The sequence below is a fragment of the Rana temporaria genome, chromosome 4, assembly GCF_905171775.1.
Source record: "Rana temporaria chromosome 4, aRanTem1.1, whole genome shotgun sequence".
In the NCBI taxonomy this organism is placed as follows: Eukaryota; Metazoa; Chordata; class Amphibia; order Anura; family Ranidae; genus Rana; species Rana temporaria.
The window spans coordinates 360,974,205-360,999,572 of NC_053492.1; the positions used below are offsets into that span (position 1 = coordinate 360,974,205).

Below are 25,368 nucleotides of genomic sequence, written 5' to 3' on the forward strand. Positions count from 1 at the left end.
AATTTGAATGTGAACATACTGCCATACAAAATGCAGTTGAGTTTAAATATCACAGTCAATGACCAATCAGAAAGCCCTTGCACTGGTGAATCCGTAGCCGCAAGAGCACTTTCTGACCGGCACCCTCCCAACTTTTTACATTTCTTTTAAAACAAATAGTGATTTTCTGCATATGTTTTGAATTATTATGGCCAGGAATTATTTGTAAAAAAAATGCAGTTTTTAGTCAGGAAAACATTATAAAAAAAACACAATAAATATTGTATATTTACATTTTACATTTACAGTTAAAGCAGCAGATGGACCTCTAGCCTCCCTTTAACCTTTGGCATTGAATCTTTCTTGGTACAATACTAAAGCCTGGTACACATGATCGGATTTTCCGTGGACAAAGCGTAGAACTTCATGGCGGGCAGAGCATTTTTATTTCCTGTTTTCAATTCTGGCTGTGCGGCGGTGTCGTGATTGATGATGGATCTACATCAGGGCATACTGTTTTTTTTTTTTTTAAATAAAGGAATTGTCACACTTTTTTGGTGAGTAGGTAGGGGTACCCCATACTCATTCACATAGAGGGGGTGGGATCTGGGAGCCCCCTTCTTAAAGGGGATTCCAGACTACAGTAAGCCCCCTGCCCGTAGACCCCCAAACCACAGCCCAGAATTGTGGGGAAGAGATCTTTGTCCCCACAACATGGGGACAAGGTGCTTTGGGGTCCCACCCCCCATGTTGAGGGCATATGGCCTGGTATAGTTCAGGAAGGGGGGGCACTCGCTCATCCCCTCCCTTTCCTGGCCTGCCAGGTTGCATGCTCAGAAAAGGGAAAAGGGATTTTTTAAACATTTTTCCATTGCCGAAAATGGAATTTTATTGCCGGAAATTTTAATTCTATACACGCTACAGATGCACCACTTTACAGGCAGACTAAGGGGACCCCCGGGCACCATATTTAAAGGCTTTTTTTTTATTATTGTTGAACTTTAAGCACTTTTAAAATCACTGCTCCTGTAAAAAAGATCTTTTTTTTTTAAAAAATATTTGCATTGATACATGTCCCTCAGGGCAGCCTTCAAATTTAAACTGGTGCGAACCAAACATTGGGGTGTTTGACCCATCACTACTTTTTATGTAGAGGATGTGTGTTTTTTCTGCCAGAGGGGATATATTTAGGGTAGTTTTGTTTATTTTGCTTCTTTGCTTCTTTGTTTATTAGACAGACTTCACATTTGCTTGCTGTGGTAATGAGTTGTAAAATTGGTGGTGCAGTGACATATATTATGGCACCCCAACACAACATGCAAATGCACCCCAATGCATGAGCATTGCAGAGCACTATGCATGCAATGCATGTTCAGGGAAATGTCCAGGTGCATTTTGAAAACAAATTACTTTTCATTGGCAATGCAGCACACATTATTATGTATGTAAACACATGGATGCAGTAACATTTATTTGATTGCTCATATTTGTGTACTATCACTTCACATTTCTTATTTTACCCTTTTTCACTGTCTATTTTTTTTTCTTTGAAAAAAAGAAAAAGAAAAAAGTAAAGTAAGGAAGCTAATGAGGGACTGTTTTTTTGCACAAGAACTAGTGTAGGATGATTAGAAGGAACATTTTTACCCTCAGAAGCCTTTTAAAGCCCTAATTTCCCATTTCCAATGACCTCAAATGCACTTAGCCAAATCCCCAATGTTCAGGGAAATGGTAACTCTCAGGCCTCGTACACACGACCGTTTTCCTCGACAGAATCCATCAAGAAACTTGGTGGCAGAGCTTTTTTGCCGAGGAAAACGGTTGTGTGTATGTTTTTCGTCAAGAAAACTGTTGTGGAACTCGACGAGAAAAAAAAGAGAACAAGTTCTCTTTTCCTCGTCGGGAGTCTCAATTTCCTCGTCGTGTTTATCGTCGGGCTTGTTTACGACGAGAAACACGTATGTGTGTATGCTTAGAAACCCGCGCATGCTCAGAACAAAGTATGAGACGGGAGCGCACCTTCGGAAAAAGTAGCGTTCGTAATGGAGATAGCACATTCGTCACGCTGTAACAGACTCAAAAGCGTGAATCGTCTCTTACCAAACTTTTACTTAACACGCAGTAACATGAGATTAGCAAAAGCAGCCCCAAGGGTTGTGCCAGTGGAATAGAACTTCCCCTTTATAGTGCTGTCGTACGTGTTGTACGTCACCGCGTTTGAGAACGACAAGATTTTGTCTTGACAGTGTGTACGCAAAGAAAGCTTGACAAGATTCTCGACAAGCCTGACAAGGAACTCGTCGAGGAAAACGATGTTTCTTTTACGACAAGTTTCTCGGTCGTGTGTACGAGGCCTCAGATGCGTTCCTCCCTAAACCCAAATTACAATTACCTGAAAATACAGAATGATGGTCCATATCAAACCAAGCACAATGGTGGGTTTCCCATCAGCAATGTCAGTTGAGTTGATATTCACTAATTTAATCTGAAACAAAAAGACAACAACAGTGAATCACAACTGGATAGTATTTTCCAAATTACTGCTTTAAATTATTTGTTTTAATTTGAATTTAATTATTCAAATTCTTTTAGAAGATGCTAGTGTTATACACTTCTCTTGAGGATGTTTGGTAATTATACAGTACATGGCATAAAGAAGCTCAGTCCAAATTACGGTATATGTAATACTGGCATATTATATCCATTGCCTGTAGGTGTTGCTGTTTGCTGCTATTCACTGTGGAAATACAGACATGCTCGTGAGGAAATAGGAAGGGGAACATAAATAAGGAAAAAACAAAACAAGAAAACAAGACCAATGTACATGCTAAAGGAATATACAGCTGCTCTAAAAAAGCGTCAACAGAAATTGTAAAAGAAGCATCACCTTAAAAAATAAAATCATTATATAGTCAACATAAAGTATGCAGTAATATAAAGCGCCCAGCATGCTCAACTGCATATCTCATTAAAACATCCTAGAAATGTAATATCAAATTCCGTTGTTTATTACTTAAAAGTTATTACAGTCTATTAAAACTACTAACCGGGGATCCTCTGTATACAGACTTGCATGTAAAGTAAAATGCACAGTATTAAAAAAAACTGTTGCAATTATCAAGTCTATAAAGCCTCTATACCAAATTAGCACCATTACTATGGCATGCACACAAGCACACATGGGGGAGATTTACTAAAGCTGTGTGGTGCGTAGCAACCAATCAGCTTCTATCTGCAGCTTGTTTTAATTTTAAGTGATTCAAATGAAATTAGTTGACTTAACGATGGCAAGAAAGAACATTTTAGGCATGTTTTGACTAAATTTTTTGTACGAACATTTGTACAAATGGCCAGCTTAGGAACTTTCATGTCAATGGAGAGGAGAGTGGGGTGGATAATCAGGAAAATCCATCTTGGAAGATTGACTGTTCTCTAGAGCAGGGCTCTCAATAACTATGGCTCTCTAGCTGTTACGTAACTTCACGTCCCATGTTGCATTGTAAAACTCTGATATTCACAAACAACTGGAGGGCCATAGTTTGGAGACCCCTGCTCTAGAGTATGTGAGGCGAGAAGCACTCTGAGAAGACAAATACAAACAGCCAGATTAGGCAAATGTTCCCTTACGTTCTATTAGGGATCTTTATGCTGGCCATACATTCAGATTTTATTTATGTGCTGTTGTGTCTGTTCAGCAAAATTTACCATCCACCATGTAGTGTGAAGGTCTACCTCACCAAATTCAATTTAAATGGGTTGTCTCGGTAGCTCTCTTACCACATAGTTAATGGAAAATATTGCTGCTTTCACAGATCATATTTGTAACAAATATGTAACAAATGTGTAGCCAATGCAAACTTAAAGCGGATCTTCACCCTCTATGTGATGTTTCCCCCTCTTGACCCCTCCTTCCCTCCTTTACCCGAATACGGATTTTTTTTTTCTAGAAAACGTTTCGGCCCAGCCACTAAATCATTTGCCCAGACAAATGTGCTCGCTGGGCCTCCTGGGATATGCATGCCACATATCCAAGGAGGCCTTTAGTCTTAGGCCCCGTACACACGACCAGTTTGCTCGGCAGAATTCAGCTTCCGACCGAGTTTCTGGCTGAATTCTGCCGAGAAACCCGGCCGTGTGTACACTTTCGGCCGAGGAAGCCGACGAGGAGCTCGGCGAGGAAATAGAGAACATGTTCTCTATTTCCTCGTTGTTCAATGGGAGCTCTCGCCCCGCCAAGCTCCTCGGCGGCTTCAGTGCTGAACTGGCCGAGGAACTCGATGTGTTTGGCACGTCGAGTTCCTCGGCCGTGTGTACGAGGCCTTACATTCAGTAAGAGGGAAGGGGGCCAGCCTAGCAACGCGTAACCATGAGGCCCCACCGACTGAATTCGGAAGAGCTGATGGGCTTCTCAATAACATCACAAGTAAGATGGCGGCCCAGGATTGAGCAGTGTCTGTTAACAGAAGGCTGTCAACGCTGGAACCAGTGGCTGGGTGAGTATCTAAACTGTGCCTACAACATCACCTGTTAAGCAGGGGCATAGTGAAAAAATTGAGAGGGGGGTAGGCTGAAGGCCCACTTTAAATTCTGCTATGCAGGGGCTTGAGGTAAGGTAATACACAAGTATATTTCAGGAAGCTATATTAGCAATATTGTGAAATTCCTATTTTTGGGGGGGAATATATAATAATATAATTGGACCAGACAGTGGTCCTTTAATGGGCAGTTCTCCCACAACTGATAATCCACTATTTGGCAGATGGTGGAAAGTTAAACATCTAACAAGTTCTTAAATCTTTCAGAAACTAGTGAAATCTTTTGCTTGAGTTCCTGGGTCTCTACACTTATTACAGCTGTTAAAGGGGAGCCCGACTTTTTCCAAAGAAAATTTTCTGAGTATCAATTTTGGGGTAAACTTGTCCTTTGCAGTGTGTGTATAGCAAAAATATTATGTTTCGTTTTGGAGTATATGGAAACCCCTTCGTTTATAATTTGCTGGCTGTGCCCCCATGGGAAGATTTTTTTTCACCTTTTGTTCTGGTGACAAATGCTTTTGTGGACACTTTGACATTTTGGAGAGTGGTCACCAGGACAAATCGAGAGGGGGAATTTATCTAGCAGGGATGTCTAGCAGAAATAAAAACAAATTCTTCTCTACAACCAAACCTAAACTTAATCAAAAAAGCTTTAAACTCAGCAATATTTGTTTGCAGAACACTATGATGTGAATTGGGTCTGAAAGGCTGCCAAATGTAGGCAAAACTCTATTTGTGTAACGGTCGTTCTAATATTGTGAGCTATGAGGACAATTCATTAATTATATATATTGCACACAAATAGGGAGCATACTATGTGGACCTTCAATACCTTCAAGCTGACCTGAGCACCTCAGGCCTCGTACACACGACCGAGTTTCTCGGCAAAAACCAGCAAGAAACTTACTGGGATTTTTTTTTTGCCGAGGAAACCGGTCGTGTGTACATTTTTCGACGACAAACTGTCGAGGATCCCGTCAAGCCAAAAAGAGAGCATGTCTTCTTTTTCCTCGATGGGCCTTGTCGAGTTCCTCGACAACCTAACAAGGAACTCGACGAGGAAAACGATGTGTTTCGCGCGTCGAGTTCCTCGGTCGTGTGTACGAGGCTTAAGACTATATTACGGTAATACGTTTCTGTTCATTAAAAAAAATATAGCAAAATACATTATTCTGAATTTAAAAGTCCTTTGGAGTCTATCTAGAGAATCCTCTCTGTAAACACAATAGCTGGGTAAGAAAATGTTCTTATAGTTTAGAGTGTCTTTGTGTTACTAGGGACGCATCAATCTTTCAATAGATTCAATCAGTCTGGCTAGATTGGATTTTTTACTAGAATAAATCTCCATGCTTGGGGCGATATGTCAATATTCCACCTGTTTAAATCTCTGTGTCTGAAATAAAATGTCAGTCTTGCACAGTACCTAAAAAGATATATTCAAGGTCTTTTGGCTATATATTGAACAAAGTATAGTAACAAAGTACTGTTCTGTAGCTACAATACAGCCCCATGGTATTGCAAGTTAGTTCTTGTGATAATGAGACACAAATTGAACACAATGAGGTTCTAAGGAAAACACACTAGAAAGAAAATGTTTAGTATATATTTTTTAAGCAATGAATTGGAGAAAGGACTGTGAAAAGCTGATTGATTTTAGTGATGTCTCTATACTTCATACATATGCTCTTATAAGGAGAATTGAAAGATTGGAAAGGGGTCAGCATTGATTCACTCAGCCTAGGTCATACAATATAACAGTGTTTGCATCATTCAATAACCAATCAAGAATAGCAAGCAGTGTAGTGAGAAAACATACCCTTCTGCCTTCCAGAAACCTTAGCGCTGCACCAATGTTGGCTACCCAGTGAATGCGCTTCAGTTGCCTTCCTTGTTCACATGGCTGCAGGAAGTATTAAGGAAAAAAATTAGCCTAATCTTATACAATTGTTGTAAAATAATAATAAAGGCTTAATCGTTACGTTTTTGATTCTAGACTTTTTGGCCTCCTTGAGGATGCTGTTGCAACTCTTGAAGATAACAATGATAGTGTGGAGTGGCCCTACCTCTTGAAAATATTAACTAGGTTTGGATTGGGAGGCAGGTTTATAACATGGGTAAGTGTGCTTTACTCCAAACCTAGAGCTAGACTCTGTGTCAACAATAACCTCTCCCCCCCCATTTGAGCTACATAGAGGCACCCGGCAGGGATGCCCGTTATCCCCACTGCTGTTCGCCCTGGCAGTTGAGCTTTTGGCGATACTGCTTGGAACTACATCGGAGGTGGTCGGGTTTTGCAGGGGCCAGAGGGAAGAAAAAATCTCCTTATATGCAGATGATATACTTATATATTTAGGTGATACGACAGCGTCGCTGCGAACAGCAATGGGGATAATTAGAGAATTTGGAGGCTTCTCTGGGTTTTATATAAATTGGTCCAAATCAATATTAATGCCTATAGATCCGTTGAGGGAGCAGTTACCGGTAGGAGCAGAGCAGATTACTATATCAAGTAGTTTTTGCTATCTGGGTGTGGTGGTTTCCCCGGATACGGCTGAATATCTTCAGCTGAACCTGGGTCCACTACTGGCAAAACAAAGAGAGAAATGTGACAGTGGTAGGTAAGGCCAACCTAATTAAAAGGGTCTGGGCTCCACAACTCCTATACATCTTCCATAATTCACTGATATGGATATCGAACAAATGGTTCAAAAGAATTGAGATCCAGCGGGAGCTGATATGGAAGAAAAAGGTAGCCAGGATTAGTTTAATAGATATTAGATATAAAAATACCCTGTTTCCCCAAAAATAAGACCTACCCTGAAAATAAGACCTAGCGTTATTTTCCAGGAGGGCTGCAATATAAGCCCTACCCTGAAAATAAGCCCTAGTTAAAAATGCTTGTAAAATCCTATAATCCACTCTATTATAGTAGTATATAATGTACAATGTGTGTGTTTCTGTAATATAATTGCGGGATAAGAGAGCTCCGGCGGGTAACAGAAGCAGAGAGCGGCTCTATAACAAAGGTATTTGGCACAATTATATTACAGAAACACACACATTGTACATTATATACTACTGTAATAGAGTGGATTATAGGATTTTATAAGCATTTTAACTCAGTTCACACTGGGGATTCCTGACAGGCAGGGAGGGAGAGGGGGAGAGAAGACATCACATTACATAGTAAGACCTACCCTGAAAAAAAGCCCTACTGTATCTTTTGTTGGCATAATTAATATAAGACCCGGGCTTATTTTCGGAGAAACACGGTAGAGACGTACAATGGAATATTATAGGAATATAAAAATGTTGTATAATGCATGCTAATTGAATTGCAATGGATGCCGAATAGGCATATCTATGTATGAAATAAGAAAAGGAAAATAAAAATAAAGTGGATTTAACAATGCTTTTGTCTGCCGATGATGACCTTTACCCTGGATAGCTAGCTTTTAATTGTATTTCCAGCCAAAACATTATAAGCCGTCAAGAGACGGTGGCTAGCTGTGTAGCATAACTTTTGCCATACAATCACTATTGCTAAATATCATTTTACAAACATGCAGGTCTGCATTGAGTGAATTTGAATGTTTGTGCCTATGCAGGGGAAAAGAGAAGCACTGGAAGCAATGACCTGTCACTAGGAAAATAATGGTGACAGGCTAGGATAATCCATACCACCTTAACCTCCCTGGCGGTATGATTCTGTCTGGAATTATGTACCAAAAGCGGTACAATTATTTTGCAAGGAAATTTGGCGTTTTATACTGTAGGCCTGTAATTTTTAGAAATAACTCACTTAAATCTGAGGCCCCGTACACACGACCAGTTTCCTCGGCAGAATTCAGCTTCCGACCGAGTTTCTGGCTGAATTCTGCCGAGAAACCCGGCCGTGTGTACACTTTCGGCCGAGGAAGCCGACGAGGACCTCGGCGAGGAAATAGAGAACATGTTCTCTATTTCCTCGTTGTTCTATGGGAGAACTCGGCCCGCCGAGGTCCTCGGCGGCTCCAGGACTGAACTGGCCGAGGAACTCGATGTGTTTGGCACATCGAGTTCCTCGGCCGTGTGTACGGGGCCTTACCAAGCAAGAGTCTTGTAGGCATCCCGGGTATGATTTTTTTTTTAAAACAAAATTATAATATAATAAATAATTATAAATAATTATAACAAATAATAATATAAATATAATAAAAATTATTCAATAATGTAATCAACTCAAAATCACTGAAATGTGCTCAGTTGCAGAATTGTCGCTGTCATTATTTTATTTTTTTTATGACGAATTTCCCCACAAATGGCTATCGCACATTTCTGCAAGTGATTATAATTTATTATCGCTGTTTTCTAGCTGATCTAAAACCATTTTTGACATAAAGGGACACTTTTGGACAATCTACAGTTTTTAGGCAGAAATGACATTTTTTATTTTTATAAAAGTACATGTAGGGCACTGGGCAGACCACTAGGGACAAGGGGGGTGTGTATTTTTTCCATACAGTACTGTAATCTATAAGATTACAGTATACTGTATGTAAAGTGTTTGTTTACTTTTTTGAATTTGGCGCCGTTCTCCGCTCCCGTGCGTCGTAACGTCGCAGGGAACGGAGATCGGCGGCACACGGGGACTGTGAATCGAGCGAGGAGGACCCGCTCGCTCACAGAGCGGGGTGGCATCGCTGGATCCAGGGACAAGTTGAGTAATTTGCCTGTGGATCCAGCGAAAGGTAAGCCGCGCCGCTGCACGTCCACCCCGAGCGTGACTCGGGGATACCGATTTTAGCATTGAAAACCAACCCCGAGTCACGCTCGGGTTTACCGCCAGGGAGGTTAAAGTGGATGTAAACCCTCCATACACCCAGTGAAGTGAACAGCCTCAGATGATACACAGAGATTAACCAAATCTCCCTACATAGGTTTTATATGTATATCTGCTGTCTTCACATTTATAAACTGTTTCGAAATTTCAGATTTTCTCTTCCTGGTTAACACAGAGTGTGATGTCTGGGCATACAGCCAAGATAGCTAACATTGCTGATTGGAGGAAAGGCACACACCCCCTCTCCTCATAGGCAGAGACTCTCAGAGGTGTTTTGTAATAGGAGCTGCCCTCTGCTAATCTATTTTAGCAACCTCCTTTGACAAAAGAATCAGGCTGCTTTTGTCTAAAAAGTCAAAAAATATGTCAGGATTTATCAGGCTGATAACAGAGGAACCGTTCAGAAGAGAGCTATAAGACTTAGCTCATTGAAAAGAGATAAAAAAATACTGCAGATATATGTGCCCAGCTCAAATTTCATGAATTGGGTTTACATCCACTTTAAGGTCTCTTGCACACTGCAGCTTGAAAAAGCTCAGTACAGATTTTTTTTTTTTTTAATTGTAATGTGCCTATGCACACAGGCACATAAACAAGCGCCGTGCATTCTTCTGGTAAAACCTGTTCAGAGGTCCATTAACAGGCCTCCAGCACACAATATTCATGTTTGAGCATCTATTTTTCAGCTGTTTTCCTTTGTATGTATTTGCGTGTATTTTTACGCATTTGCTTTCACGCAAAATTGCGTGAAAGCATATGCGTGAAAATACGCGCAAATACATACAAAAGAAAAAGGCTGAAAAAATAGATGCTCAAACAGGAATATTGTGTGCAAGAGGCCTAATTATGGACCTCTGAACAGGTTTTACCAGACTTGTGGAGGTGCCTACTACAAATAAAAAACATTCCTGGATCCAACTATTAATGGCCAAATCAGGTCACATCTAGGCGCCTGCAATTCTTTTATATACTACTTTGTTCTGTTTTTCTTTTGTTCTCATATTTTCCTATTTTGTAACAGACTGAAAAGCGTGAATCGTGTCATACCAAACTTTTACTTAACACGCAGTAACGTGAGATTAGCAAAAGCAGCCCCAAGGGTTAAGCCAGTGGTATCAAACTTCCCCTTTATAGGGCCATCGTACGCGTTGTACGGCACCGCGTTTGAGAACGACAAGATTTTATCTTGACAGTGTGTACGCAAAGAAAGCTTGACAAGATTCTCGACAAGCCTGACAAGGAACTCGTCGGGGAAAACGATGTTTCTTTTGCGACGAGTTTCTTGGTCGTGTGTACGAGGCCTCAGTGGTGTCCACCATGTCCAGAAAGGAAAGTGTCTGCAAATGCCTTAGGAGTAAAACTCCCAAAAGACGGCAAGAGAAAGAAAAAAGGGAAACGTCTTGTATTTGCAAACTTATTTAATTTGCCTGACTATAATAAAGTAATTATGTTAAACCACTAGATCTTAGGTTAGGTTCACACTGATATATTGCACGTTTAATCCATTATGCTCTGTGATTTAATCAGTGCAAGTTATTGCGGTTCAGAGGCAATTTCAATTTGTTTTGCATGCAATTTAAATAAAGCTGAGATTCTCTCTCTTTCTCGTACTGGAAGCATATCTTAGGACAGATAAGTGGTTACAATTCAAGTCTATGGAATTAATATTTGCACAGCACCGCTCTAAACTCTCACAGGACCCTTTTTAAAATCACATTGGAATTGCGTCGCATATATGTGAACAGCCTCCATAGAAAGTCATGTAAATTCTGTTGTCATGTGATTCTAGGGGGTTGATTTACTAAAGTCAAATAGACTGCAGTTGTCCTCTGCAAGTGCAGTTGCCCCAGAGCTTTGTAAATGAAGTAAGGCTTCACTTTGCAAAGAGTACCCAATCATGTTCAAGGAAAATAAAAAAAAGTCAGCAGGGCTTCTGCTCATTTACAAAGCTCTGGAGCAACTGCTCTTGCAGTGTGCAACTGCACTTTGCAAAGTGCAGATTCTATTTCCCTTTAGTAAATCAACCCCCATGTGTTCTGGAACACATCGGAAATCGCAGCAGTGTGAACCTGGGCTTAAACTAAATCTAAACCCTTCAATTAGATGCATTCAAATCATAATAATTATATTATAATATATTTTCAAATCAAATTAAACAAAATCAAATCAGAATGTGAAAAGCTTTTTTGAACATTTTCTATGTTACCTACCAGTTTTTGTCCAGACAAGACTTCTAATAATGCAAGTAACTTTGTTCCATCTTTTATGTCATCGAAAAGATCATTTATTAATAACGGAGGATTTCTCTATAAAAGAGGAAAAACAGGACAACAGTCAGTTTTATGAAGTGCAATTAGATATCCGCTTACAACTATTTGAATATATGTATTTATTACAAGTATTTATTGAATATAGTGCAGGCCGTATATACTAGAGTATAAGCCGACTCGAGTATAAGCCGAGGACCTAATTTTGCAATAAAAAAACTGTGAAAACGTATTGACTCGAGTATAAGCATAGAGTGAGAATGCAGCAGCTACTGTAAGCGGAAAAGAAGGTCAACAATGCCCATTTGCACGCCTCACTGTGCCCATTGCAACCTCACTGTGCCATACCTCACGGTGCCGGTTGCAGTCTCACTGTGCCATACCTCAGTGTGCCCATTGCAGTCTCACTGTGCCATACCTCACTGTGCCCATTGTAGTCTCATTGTGCCATACGGTACTCACTGTGCCCATTGCAGTCTCACTGTGCCAGAGTACCTGAATTCTTGACAGGCGTCCATTTAAAAAAAATTGTGGCTTCCTCCTGGCGTTCCGTGATAGGCATTTGACACTGTGTTCCGCCTATCACAGAGGTCCTCGCATCCTCTGACTCAGTATCCCAGCAGACACTGTGTTCAGTGTTCCACCAATCACGGACATTCTTTCATCCTCGGACAAGAGGACGTCCGTGATTTGCGGAACATTGAACACAATGGCCCAGATTCAAGAAGCACTTGCGCCCGCGCAACCATAGGTTGCGCGGCGCAAGGGCTTACTTGCTCCGGTGTAACGAGTGCTCCTGATTCAGGAACCTCGTTACACCGACTGCAGCCTAGGATGTGACAGACATAAGCCTCCTTATGCCTTCACATCCCAGGCTGCATTCTTGCGTTGGCCGCTAGGGGGCGCGGCCTTTGTGATCGGCGTATAGTATGCAAATTGCATACTACCACCGATTCACAAAAGTTGCGCGGGCCCTGCGCACGCAAGGTACGGAGTTTCCGTACGGCCACTTTAGCATAAGGCTGCTCCTGCTAATAGCAGGCGCAACCAATGCTAAAGTATAGCTGCGCTTCCCGCTCGCGACGTTCAAATTTTACGTTGTTTACGTAAGTGAACCATGAATGGCGCTGGAGCGCAGAGAAAAATGTTTGCTCTTTGCCCACGCAAATATTGCGCGATTCTACCTGAATCTGGGCCAGTGTCTGCTTGGAAACTGTCCGAGGATGAGAGGACCTCCATGATAGGCGGAACACAGTGTCAAACGCCTGTCATGGAACGGAACGCCAGGAGGAAGCCGTAACTTATAAAAAACGCTTGTCAAGAATGCAGGTACACTGACTCGAGTTTAAGCCAAGGGGGGTATTTTCAGCCCTAAAAAAAGGTCCGAAAACACAGCTTATACTCGAGTATACAGTCATGCTCGAAATTGTTGGCACCTCAGGAATTTTTTGCCATCCATTTCTGGGTGCTTTTTGACCTATGTTTAGGGTCATTGTCCTGCTAGAAGACCCAAGATCTCATACGCAAACCCATCTTTCTGACACTGAGCTCTACATTGCAACCCAAAATCCTTTGGTAATCCTCAGATTTCCTGATGCCTTGCACACATTCAAGGCACCCAGTGCCAGAGGCATCAAAACAACCCCAAAACATAATTGAACCTCCACCATATTTTACTGTAGGTACTGTGTTCTTTTGTTTGTAGGCTTTATTCCGTTTTCGGTAAACAGTAGAATGATGTGCTTTACCAAAAAGCTCTATCCTGGTCTCATCTGTCCACAAGATGTTTTCCCAGAAGGATTTTGGCTTACTCAAGTACATTTTGGCAAACTGAAGTCTTACTTTTTTATGTCTCTGTGTAAGCAGTGGGGTCCTCCTGGGTCTCCTGCCATAGCGTTTCATTTCATTTAAATGTCTACGGATAGTTGGCACTGACATTGATGGTCCCTGAGCCTGCATGACAGCTTGAATTTCTTTGGAACTTGTTTGGGGATGCTTATCCACCATCCGGACTATCCTGTGTTTCAATTTTTCATCAATTTTTCTCTTTCGTCCATGCCCAGAGAAACTAGCTACAGTGCCATGGGTTGCAAACTTCTTGATAATGTTGCGCACTGTGGACAAAAGCAAATCTAGATCTCTGGACATGGACTTGTAACCTTGAGATTGTTGATATTTTTCCCAAATTTTGGTTCTCTAGTCCTCAGACAGTTCTCTTCTCCTCTTTCTGTTGTCCATGCTTAGTGTGGCACACACAGACACCCAATGCAAAGACTCAGGCCTCGTACACACGGCCGAGGAACTCGACGTGCCAAACACATCGAGTGTAAGGAAAGGACGGAGTGTCAGGGAAATGTCCGTAGTAGAAGTACTGGCAATCTTGCCAGTAGAAGAAATGGCCATAGAAGAAGTACTGGCAATCTTGCCAGTAGAAGAAATGGCCATAGAAGAAGTACTGGCAATCTTGCCAGTAGATGAAATGGGAGCCAAAGGCTCATCATGTGACAGGAAGATCATTCCTGATGCCTATTTAAAGAGAGCTCTGACCATCAGGCAGTGCTGACTGGTCTTCAGCTTGTACCCTGATACCCTGAATCCTGCTGTTACCTTGCTGATCTCCTGTTGCTGAACCTGGCTTGCCCTGACCCCGTTCCTGAACTCTGTTATCCCCTGACTACTGGTTTCTGATCCTGGCTATTCACCTGACGCTGCTACCGCCTGCTGCTTGGTACCTCGCTGCCCGCCTTCCACTTGACCCGGCTTTCTGTATGACCCCGCATCTGCTTCCTGTGCTGAGCCCTGGCAACCCCCCAGTGTCTGCGACTTGCTCCTGCGACTTCCTGCTACAAGTCTTCCAGGAACTACACCTCATCTGATATCCAGTGTCGCTGCTCCAGCGGAGTGCCTCCTACTCATCCCGGCTCGCACCTCCCGCTACTGCTGTCGGAGTCTTCATCTGCAGGCACTCGTGTTCCTCCTGTCCCTTGGTGTCCTCTGTTTCATCTCCAGCGGTGCCAGGGCGGGAGATACAAGAGAGGCCGACCTCTTCATCTCAGTCTCCCATCAGGTACGTGACAGTACCAGTCAGCCAGTGATGGAGTCTGAAAGGGAGGTCTCTCTTCTACAAACCCTCTGTCGGACTGTTACCGCACGCTCTCAAACGGTGCAAGGGTTACATAAGGACTTTGTTCAGCTTCACGACCAATTGCAGCTTGCACCGAGCCTGGCTTCTACCTCTGAGGACTTGGGAATCAGGCATTCTGCTGCTCAAACCGTGACTTGCAACCATGTTGAACTTTCCTGTTCCCCTGAGCCAAGAGTGCCCCTACCTGAACGTTTCTCTGGAGATCGTAAAAGATTCAGAACTTTCCGAAGTGCCTGTGAACTTTACTTCTCTCTGCTACCCCGCACCTTCTCTACGGAAGAAGTTAAAGTGGGATTCCTTATCTCCTTATTGCTGGATGAACCCCAGGCTTGGGCCCACCGGCTTCGAGAGCAACATGATCCTGTCTTGGCTTCCGTGAACTCCTTTTTTGCGGCCATGGCTCAACTATATGCTGACCCTTTCCGTCATCACACAGCGGAAGCTACTCTGAGTCACCTGCAACAGGGCTCCAGGCCGGTTGAGGACTATGTATCGGACTTTCGCTTATGGAGCGCTGATACCAAATGGGACAATTCTGCCTTATGTTTCCATTTTCGTCTCGGCTTGTCAGAAGCTATCAAGGATGAGCTAGCCAGGGTGGACACACCTTCTTCCTTGAATGACCTGATTCTTCTTGCTATACAGATTGACCGTCGTCTGCGGGAAAGACAGTCTGAAAAAGCGTTGAATTCCCACTTGTTGCCTGTTCATTCCAAACTTCCTTTACCCGCCTCCTCCGCAGCTATGCCAAAAGACACCCAGAAGGTTCCGCCTGCCAGTTTTCCGAGATCTCCTCTGACTCAGCAAGAACAATCTCGGCGTTATCATAATAGACTCTGCCTCTATTGTGGCGATGAAGGCCATTTCCTTCAGTCTTGTCCTCGAAGACACCGTAGGAGACCCTCTCCTCCATCCCAGATGGTTGCTTCTCCAAGCCTGGGCCAGAACCACACCTCACTACCAATTTCTCTCCAGTTTTCAGGAAAGATCCTTACTGTCCCCGCTATTGTGGATTCTGGGGCTTGTAGCTGTTTTGTAGACTCTTCCTTCGCTACCATGCATGAACTGCCATTGTGCGCCAAGAAAAACAGCTTTTTAGTTCATCTAGCGGATGGTTCAGGTATTAAATCGGGACCCGTCACTCTTGAGACTGCACTTATTCCCTGTTCCACGTCTTTCTCGGCATCATGAACTCCTACGTCTGGATGTCATCACATCCCCTCTGTTCCCAGTTATCCTAGGGCAACCCTGGCTGAAGGCACACAATCCTCTCATCAACTGGTCCTCTGGGGAGGTGTCTTTCTCTTCTGATTATTGCAAGAAACACTGTTTTCCTCACACGCCCAGCCCGGGTGAACCATTCCTCTGCATCACTGTGGATCCTGAGACTGCTAAACTTGTGCCTTCCGTCTATCATGAATACCTAGATGTTTTCAATAAAAAGAATGCCGACACTCTCCCTCCTCACAGACCATACGACTGTTCTATTGAACTGCTACCTGGCGCTGAGATCCCCTTTGGCAGAATTTATCCCCTTTCTGAACTTGAACTTGAGGAATTACAGAAGTATATCAACGAAAACTTTGACAAGGGTTTTATCCGGCCTTCTTCTTCCCCTGCCGGAGCGGGGATATTCTTTGTTGAAAAGAAAGATCACGCGCTTCGGCCTTGTATCGATTATCGGGACTTAAATAAGGTTACCATTAAAAATCGATACCCTCTACCCCTCATCCCTGAGTTGTTTCAGAGACTGTGTGAAGCACGTGTTTTCTCCAAGTTGGATCTAAGAGGGGCATATAACCTGATCAGAATCAGAGAAGGGGATGAGTGGAAGACGGCCTTTAGGTCTCGTTTTGGTCACTTTGAGTACCTGGTTATGCCCTTTGGGCTTTGTAACGCGCCAGCGACCTTCCAGCACTTTGTGAACGATGTGTTTCGGGACTTTCTTGATGTGTTTACCATCGTTTACTTAGATGACATATTGGTGTTCTCCACTTCCCTTGAGCGTCATCGAGTCCATGTTAAGAAGGTACTAGACAGACTAAGGAAACACCATCTTTATGCCAAAGCAGAAAAATGTGAGTTCGAGAAGTCCACCATTCAGTTCCTGGGTCTTGTTATCTCCGCGGATGGGATTGCTATGGACCCCCAAAAGGTCTCTGCAGTTCTCGAATGGCCAGCCCCGACTGATAAAAAATCTGTACAACGGTTTGTGGGATTCTCCAACTTTTACAGGAAATTCATCAAGAACTTTTCAGGTATCATATCTCCCATCACACAATTAACCAGATCACACACAACCTTCTCATGGACTTTAGAGGCTCAAGCTGCTTTTGAAAAATTGAAGGGCCTTTTTACTTCTGCACCCATCTTGAGACATCCTGATCCTGCTTTGCCCTATGTTCTTGAGGTTGATGCCTCCGAAATTGCTGTGGGAGCCATATTGTCTCAACGACTGGGGACAAAGTCCCTACTTCACCCTGTTGCCTTCTTTTCTAGGAAACTAAGTACCTCGGAAAGGAACTATGACGTTGGTGATCGGGAATTACTCGCTATTAAGTCTGCCCTGGAAGAATGGCGCTATCTTCTCGAAGGAGCGGCCCATCCTATTCTTGTGTTTACCGATCACAAAAATCTTGAGTATTTAAGAACAGCCAAGAGACTAAGACCCCGCCAGGCTAGATGGGCTCTCTTTTTTGCAAGATTCCACTTCCATATTACTTATCGGCCAGGGTCTAAGAACGGGAAGCCAGACGCCCTTTCCCGTATGTTCCAAGACACTGAGGTTCCTCCTGAACCTGATACCATTTTGCCTGCTAAAAATTTTCTTTTGTTACAGAGTGATCTCATCTCGCAAATCAAGTCAGCAGTCCAGAACCATCCTCCACCTCCAGAACTCCATCTTCAATGTAAGGAAGGGCTCTACTACCACAGTGAGCAAATTTTTGTTCCTGAGCACCTACGAACGGCAGTTCTTTACATGTGCCATGACCATCCCTTGGCAGGGCACTTTGGAGCCTATAAGACCTCAAATTTGGTCCTGCGCTCCTTCTGGTGGCCCCACTTGTTGCAAAACTGCAGGGACTATGTTAAATCTTGCACAACGTGCCTTCGGAATAAGTCTGATAGGGCTAAGAATTGGGGCCTATTGGAACCCCTTCCTGTTCCTGACAAATTGTGGTCTATGATCTCTATGGACTTCATTGTCGAGTTACCCCCTTCCGAAGGGTTTACCACCATTTTTGTAATTGTGGATCGGCTATCTAAGATGGCCCACTTTGTGCCCCTGAAAGGTACCCCTTCTGCAGCGGAAACTGCCTCTTCCTTTATCAGAGAAGTTGTACGCCTACACGGCATTCCTGCTAACATCACCTCTGACCGTGGGGTGCAATTTACATCCCGATTTTGGAAGTCCCTATGTGAAGCTCTGGGCATTAAACACTGTTTGTCCTCTGCCTATCATCCTCAGACTAATGGGCAAACAGAGAGGACAAACCAGACTCTGGAGCAGTATCTGCGTTGTTTTTCATCATTCGCACAAGATGACTGGGCCTCTCTCTTGCCGTTAGCAGAGTTTGCATACAATAACTCTATTCATTCTGCAATCAAACAAACCCCCTTTTTTGCTAACTATGGGTTCCACCCATCCTTTTTGTCTGATGTTCCCCAGGAATCCTCTGTCCCAGCAGTACAGGATCGTCTGGACTTCTGGAGGTCCAACAACCAACTCTTGCAGGAAACCATCACTAAAGCCCAAGAAAGCAACAAAAGGTTCTTCGATAGGAGGAGGAGAGGTAACCTTGACCTTCAACCAGGGGATAAAGTGTTGCTTTCCACTGCAAATTTAAAGATGGCTTGCCCCTCTAAGAAATTAGGACCCAGGTACATTGGCCCATTTCCTGTTAAGAAGAGGATTAATGCTGTTGCCTTTGAGCTTAGCCTGCCGGGAAGTTTGAGGATTCACCCAGTGTTTCACGTCTCCCTCTTGAAACGATCCATTGCTAACCCCTTCCCTGATCGTGAACCCGAAGCCCCAGCCCCTGTGCTTGTCGAAGGAAACGAGGAATTTGTGGTCGAAACCGTTCTGGATTGCAGGAAGAGAAGGGGTCAAACCCAGTTTCTAATCAAATGGAAGGGCTACGGTCCGGAAGAAAATTCTTGGGAACCGGCTTCTAACATACATGCACCAAGATTGGTGCAAGCCTTTTTTCAACGCCACCCAGAAAAGAGAGCCCTGAGGGGCATCCAGAGGCTGCCCGTAAGGGGGGGGGCAATGTAAGGAAAGGACGGAGTGTCAGTGAAATGTCAGTAGTAGAAGTACTGGCAATCTTGCCAGTAGAAGAAATGGCCATAGAAGAAGTACTGGCAATCTTGCCAGTAGAAGAAATGGCCATAGAAGAAGTACTGGCAATCTTGCCAGTAGATGAAATGGGAGCCATAGGCTCATCATGTGACAGGAAGATCCTTCCTGATGCCTATTTAAAGAGAGCTCTGACCATCAGGCAGTGCTGACTGGTCTTCAGCTTGTACCCTGATACCCTGAATCTTGCTGTTACCTTGCTGATCTCCTGTTGCTGAACCTGGCTTGCCCTGACCCCGTTCCTGAACTCTGTTATCCCCTGACTACTGGTTTCTGATCCTGGCTATTCACCTGACGCTGCTACCGCCTGCTGCTTGGTACCTCGCTGCCCGCCTTCCACTTGACCCGGCTTTCTGTATGACCCCGCATCTGCTTCCTGTGCTGAGCCCTGGCAACCCCCCAGTGTCTGCGACTTGCTCCTGCGACTTCCTGCGACTTCCTGCTACAAGTCTTCCAGGAACTACACCTCATCTGATATCCAGTGTCGCTGCTCCAGCGGAGTGCCTCCTACTCATCCCGGCTCGCACCTCCCGCTACTGCTGTCGGAGTCTTCATCTGCAGGCACTCGTGTTCCTCCTGTCCCTTGGTGTCCTCTGTTTCATCTCCAGCGGTGCCAGGGCGGGAGATACAAGAGAGGCCGACCTCGTCATCTCAGTCTCCCATCAGGTACGTGACATCGAGTTCCTCGGCCAGTTCAGCCCTGAAGCCGCCGAGGAGCTCGGCGGGGCGAGAGCTCCCATAGAACAACGAGGAAATAGAGAACATGTTCTCTATTTCCTCGCCGAGCTCCTCGTCGGCTTCCTCGGCCGAAAGTGTACACACGGCCGGGTTTCTCGGCAGAATTCAGCCAGAAACTCGGTCGGAAGCTGAATTCTGCCGAGGAAACTGGTCGTGTGTACGGGGCCTAAGTGAACTTCTCTCCTTTTTATCTGCTTTCAGGTGTGATTTTTATATTGCCCACACCTGTTACTTGCCCCAGGTGAGTTTAAAGGAGCATCTCATGCTTGAAACAATCGTACTTATCCACAATTTTGAAAGGGTGCCAAGAATTTTGACCAGCCCATTTTTGGAGTTTTGTTGGACATTATGTCCAATTTGCTTTTTTTCCTCCCTTTTTTTTTGTTTTGTTCCAATACGCAAAAAGGGAATAAACATGTGTATAGCAAAACGTGTGTTGCTGCAATACTTTTCTGTGAGAAATACTTGATTTTCTGGAAAAATTCCTGGGGTGCCAACAATTTCGAGCATGACTGTATACGGTAATTTAGAAAGCGCTTTACATACTGAAGATTCACATCGGTCCCTGCTTTTAAGGAGCTTACAGCCCAAGGTCGCTATCATACATGCATACATACAAGCGCACACAATTTGGAAAGGAGCCACCTAACCTGCCAGCTTGTCTTTGCCATGTGGAAATAGATCAGAGTACATGGAAGAAAAACCCGCACAAGTACAGGAAGAATAAACCAATGCCATACAGAGTCGGGACCAGGATATATCACTTTACATAAATCTGCTGTGTACATATATCATACCACAAACTCAAAAGTGCAAAAAGCACTGGGGTTGATTTACTCAAACTGGAGAGTGCAAAATCTGGTGCAGCAGTGCATTGTAGCCAATCAGCTTCTAACTTCAGCTTTGACAAAATAACCTGGAAGCTGATTGGTTTCTATGCAGAGCTGCACCAAATTTTGCACTCTTGGGTTTTAGTAAATAAACCCCAGTTTGCAATAATTATATCAACCAACCAGAATTCAGGGTCCCTATTGGTCAAACAGCACTAAAGGCTGATTTGAATTTATTTAAAGAGAGCAGTTGTGCTGCCACACAAAGAGAACTGGTTATTTGCTAAAAATGTTCAAATATACAGTACAGACCAAAAGTTTGGACACATCTTCTCATTCAAAGAGTTTTCTTTATTTTCATGACTATGGAAATTGTAGATTCACACTGAAGGCATCAAAACTATGAATTAACACATGTGGAATTATACATAACAAAAAAGTGTGAAACAACTGAAAATATATTTCATATTCTAGGTTCTTCAAAGTAGCCACCTTTTGCAGCAGACACATCTCTAGAACTGTTAAGAGGAGACTGTGTGAATCAGGCCATCATGGTAGAATATCTGCTAGGAAACCACTGCTAAAGAAAGACAACAAGCAGAAGAGACTTGTTTGGGCCAAAGAACACAAGGAATGGACATTAGACCAGTGGAAATCTGTGCTTTGGTCTGATGAGTCCAAACTTGAGATCTTTGGTTCCAACCCCCGTGTCTTTGTGCGACGCAAAAAAGGTGAACGGATGGACTCTACATGCCTGGTTCCCACCGTGAAGCATGGAGGAGGAGGTGTGATGGTGTGGGGGTGCTTTGCTGGTGACACTGTTGGGGATTTAATCAAAATTGAAGGCATACTGAACCAGCATGGCTACCACAGCATCTTGCAGCATCCGGTTTGCGTTTAGTTGGACCATCATTTATTTTTCAACAGGACAATGACCCCAAACACACCTCCAGGCTGTGTAAGGGCTATTTGACCAAAAAGGAGAGTGATGGGGTGCTGCGCCAGGTGACTACCTCTTGAAGCTCATCAAGAGAATGCCAAGAGTGTGCCAAGCAGTAATCAAAGCAAAAGGTGGCTACTTTGAAGAACCTAGAATATGAAATATATTTTATTTATTTGTATATTTCGTTTTGATGCCTTCAGTGTGAATCTACAATTTTCATAGCCATGAAAATAAAGAAAACTCTTTGAATGAGAAGGTGTGTCCAAACTTTTGGTCTGTACTGTATATATTTGTATATGAAATACTCTATCATCAATCTATCATCATTGTACACACATGGTGCATACGGCATAGTGTAACTGAATATCGGGATATTCATTCAGGATACCTTTGAAAGGTTCTCATCCTGTATAGAGAATTAAAATACCTCACACAGCCGTTACCTCCTTTCAGCTGTACAAGATCAAGCATTTGTAATGTTTATTTATTTGTACTTATTTATTACAGGTACTTATATAGAGCCGTCAATTTAGGCAGCGCTTTACTTTTACACTATATTACCAAAAGTATTGGGACGTCTACATTTACACACACATAAACTTTACTGGCAGCCTAGACACGGGTCGAATTTCGAAAAAACGTTCTTTTGAAAATCAGATAATTTGTGTTTTTTGTAATGCGAAGGTGCCACCATTGATTTCAAAATTCGACTGACCAAACCTTCAATTTCCCCTCATGTTCCTACAGAAAGGAACTTTCATGACTGGGAATCTTCTTTCTTTCCGGGAATTTTCTTTTCCTGCACAGGCGCATTTCTTTTTCAATCACATTTCTTGTATGATTCTCATACCATTGGTTAGAAAATTGTTGGATTATTAAAATTCAATGGCCCCACGAAAATCGGCTGTTGCTGCTACGAACGAAAATTCCTAGATAAGATTTTCGAAAAAGAAAGTTCTTTCGAAATTCGACCCATGTATGGGCAGCATTAGTCTGTATGGCTCAAAATTGAGTTGGCCCACCCTTTGCAGCAATAACAGCTTCAACTCTTATGGGAAGGCCTGGTGTACAGTCTGCACTCTAATTCATCCCAAAGGTGTTCTATCGGGTTGAGGTCAGGACTCTGTGCAGACCAGTCAAGTTCCTCCACCACAAACTCGCTCATCCATGTCTTAATGGACCTTGCTTTGTGCACTGGTCCAAATCATTTGGTGGAGGGGGGATTATGGTGTGGTGTTGTTTTTCAGGGGTTGGTGTTGGAACAGTTTGGGGATGGCCCCTTCCTGTTCCAACACGACTGCACACCAGTGCACAAAGCAAGGTCTATAAAGACATAGATGAGCAAGTTTGGGGTGGAGGAACTTGACTGGCCTGCACGGTCCTGACCTTATTCCGATAGAAAACCAGGCCTTCTTGTCCAACATCAGTGCCGGACCTCACAGATGCACTTCTGGAAGAATGGTCAAACATTCCCATAGACACACTCCTAAACCTTGTGGATAGCCTTGCCAGAAGAGTTGAAGCTGTTATAGCTGCAAAGGTTGGGCCAATTCAAATTGTAACCCTACGGACTAAGACTGGGGTGCCATTAACGTTCATGTGTGTGTAAAGGCAAGCATCCTAATACTTTTGGTAATTAAGGCCTAGATTCACAGAGAGCAAGGTGCACTCTACGCCGCCGTAACGCACACACCGTATGGCATGCCAACATAGCACGGCGAGGCAAGCTGATTGTCAGCTTAGACGCGCTCGCTCCCGATGCCTGCTTATACACGGTGCTCTATAGTACACGCCGCTCTACACAGCAAGGGGCGGATGTGATATTCAGCAGTGCTTTTTTGATTGGTTATCCGCAGCGTGGATCACCTTCCTAACTGCATACTGTAACTTGTTTGTAGCCTAAATACTGAGATTTCTACTTAAACACTTGAGAGCCTCGCTATAGACGAAAGACGTCCACAGCGGGGCTCTCACCTGCCGGGTGGACGTCCCTGGATGTCCTGCTGTTCATATTACCCTTGTGCGCCGCATAGGGCGCGCAGCGCGGAAAAACTGTGCCCGTCATGTCACATGATGCCGATGTACGTGCCTGGCAGCCGCAATGTCCGCCAGGTACCCGCGATCGACAGTGACAGAGCAGGGATGTGGAGCTCAGTGTGTAAACACAGAGCTCCACGTCCTGTCAGGGAGAGAGAAGACCAATGCTGTGTCCCCTGTACATAGGGGCACAGCTCGGTCACCTCCTCCAGTCAGTCCCCTCCCCCCACAGTAAGAATCACTCACAGGGAATACATTTAACCCCTTCCTCACCCCCTAGTGTTAGCCCCTTCCCTGCCAGTCACATTTATACAGTTATCAGTGCATATTTATAGCACTGTTCACTGTATAAATGTGAATGGTTCCAAAATAGTGTCAAAAGTGTCCGATATGTCCGCCACAATATCACAGGCCTGACAAAAATCACAGATTGCGCCTTTACTAGTAAAAATATGATAAATCTATCCCCTTATTTTGTAGAAGCTATAACTTTTGCGCAAACCAATCAATATACGCTTATTGCAATTTTTTTTTACCAAAAATATGTAGAAGAATACGTATCGGCCTAAACTGAGAAAACATTATTTTTTTTTATTCGGATATTATTTTAACAAAAAAAATAAAATATTGTGTTTTTTTCAACATTTTCTGTCTTTTTTTGTTTATAGCGCAAAAAATAAAAACCGCAGAGGTGATCAAATACCACCAAAAGAAAGCTCTATTTGTGGTGAAAAAAAATAAAAATATAATTTGGGGACAGTGTTGTATGTCCACGCAATTGTCATTCAAAATGCATCAGCGCTGAAAGCTGAAAATTGGTCTGGGCAGGAAGGGGGTTTAAGTGCCCAGTAAGGAAGTGGTTAAAACTGTAATTTTGTAACTTTTGGATATGCCAGTAAAAACTTGGCCGTGCCAGTAAATTTTGGGTGTCGTGTCAGTAAATTTCAATCTGGTAGGTTAGCAGTGTACCTACTATCATTACCTACATTTACATCTTTGTTATATCAATTAGAACATATTCCCTCTAATGCCAGCTCAACAAGTGAAGGACTAATCTAGTAAAAGATAAATGGTTGTGATTGGCAGCAAAAAATGCAATAAAAAGAACAGTAGTCATATCTCAGCTCCAGATTAGGAAGAGGAATCAGTGCACTTTTGTTTAGAAACAACTTTCTATGACATTTTACTATAATGCCTCTGCTGCTGAAATGTTCCGCCTATATCAATGACTCCGGGATGGAATTCATATTTTGCTGAGGTGTGATAATTGGAGTTTAAATGCAACATTTTTCACTTGCTAAGCTTGTTTAGCTAAAGGGATCATAACAGTTTCCAATGGTTTGTGCCAATATCAAGCTAGCATACGAAACGAACAGAACAAAGCTCATCCGTTTTGCTTTGACAATCAGCTTTAAAACTCCCACCCCAACTTCCAGCAGAGATGACTACATGGAAATACCATGGAAATCGAGATGAAAGAAAAAGATTACATTTGTATTTAACCAATAACCATTCACCAATGAAGGGAGATTGTAGTGGTCTTTCAATCAAGCTTTTAGATGATACAATTTGTACAGCTACCTGCTCAAACTATATATGAATACCAGTGTAATGTGTAACAATAAAGTGTAACTAAAGGCAAAACGTTGTCTTCAGTTACACTTTAACCACTTCAGCCAGGCAAGAATTTACCCTCTTCCCGACCAGAGCAT

The 25,368-nt window shown here is 43.3% G+C and overlaps 1 protein-coding gene across 1 annotated transcript in view; it reads right to left on the reverse strand.

The window, feature by feature from the left end:
* SYNE1 (spectrin repeat containing nuclear envelope protein 1) overlaps positions 1–25,368 on the reverse strand; it is a 595,717-nt gene that overhangs the window by 541,699 nt on the left and 28,650 nt on the right. The window contains exons 3-5 of the mRNA XM_040350885.1: positions 11,547–11,642; positions 6,331–6,414; positions 2,372–2,464 (exon numbers count right to left, since the gene is read on the reverse strand). Coding sequence (XP_040206819.1) covers positions 2,372–2,464; positions 6,331–6,414; positions 11,547–11,642 — 273 coding nt within the window. The remainder of the gene's footprint in view (positions 1–2,371; positions 2,465–6,330; positions 6,415–11,546; positions 11,643–25,368) is intronic.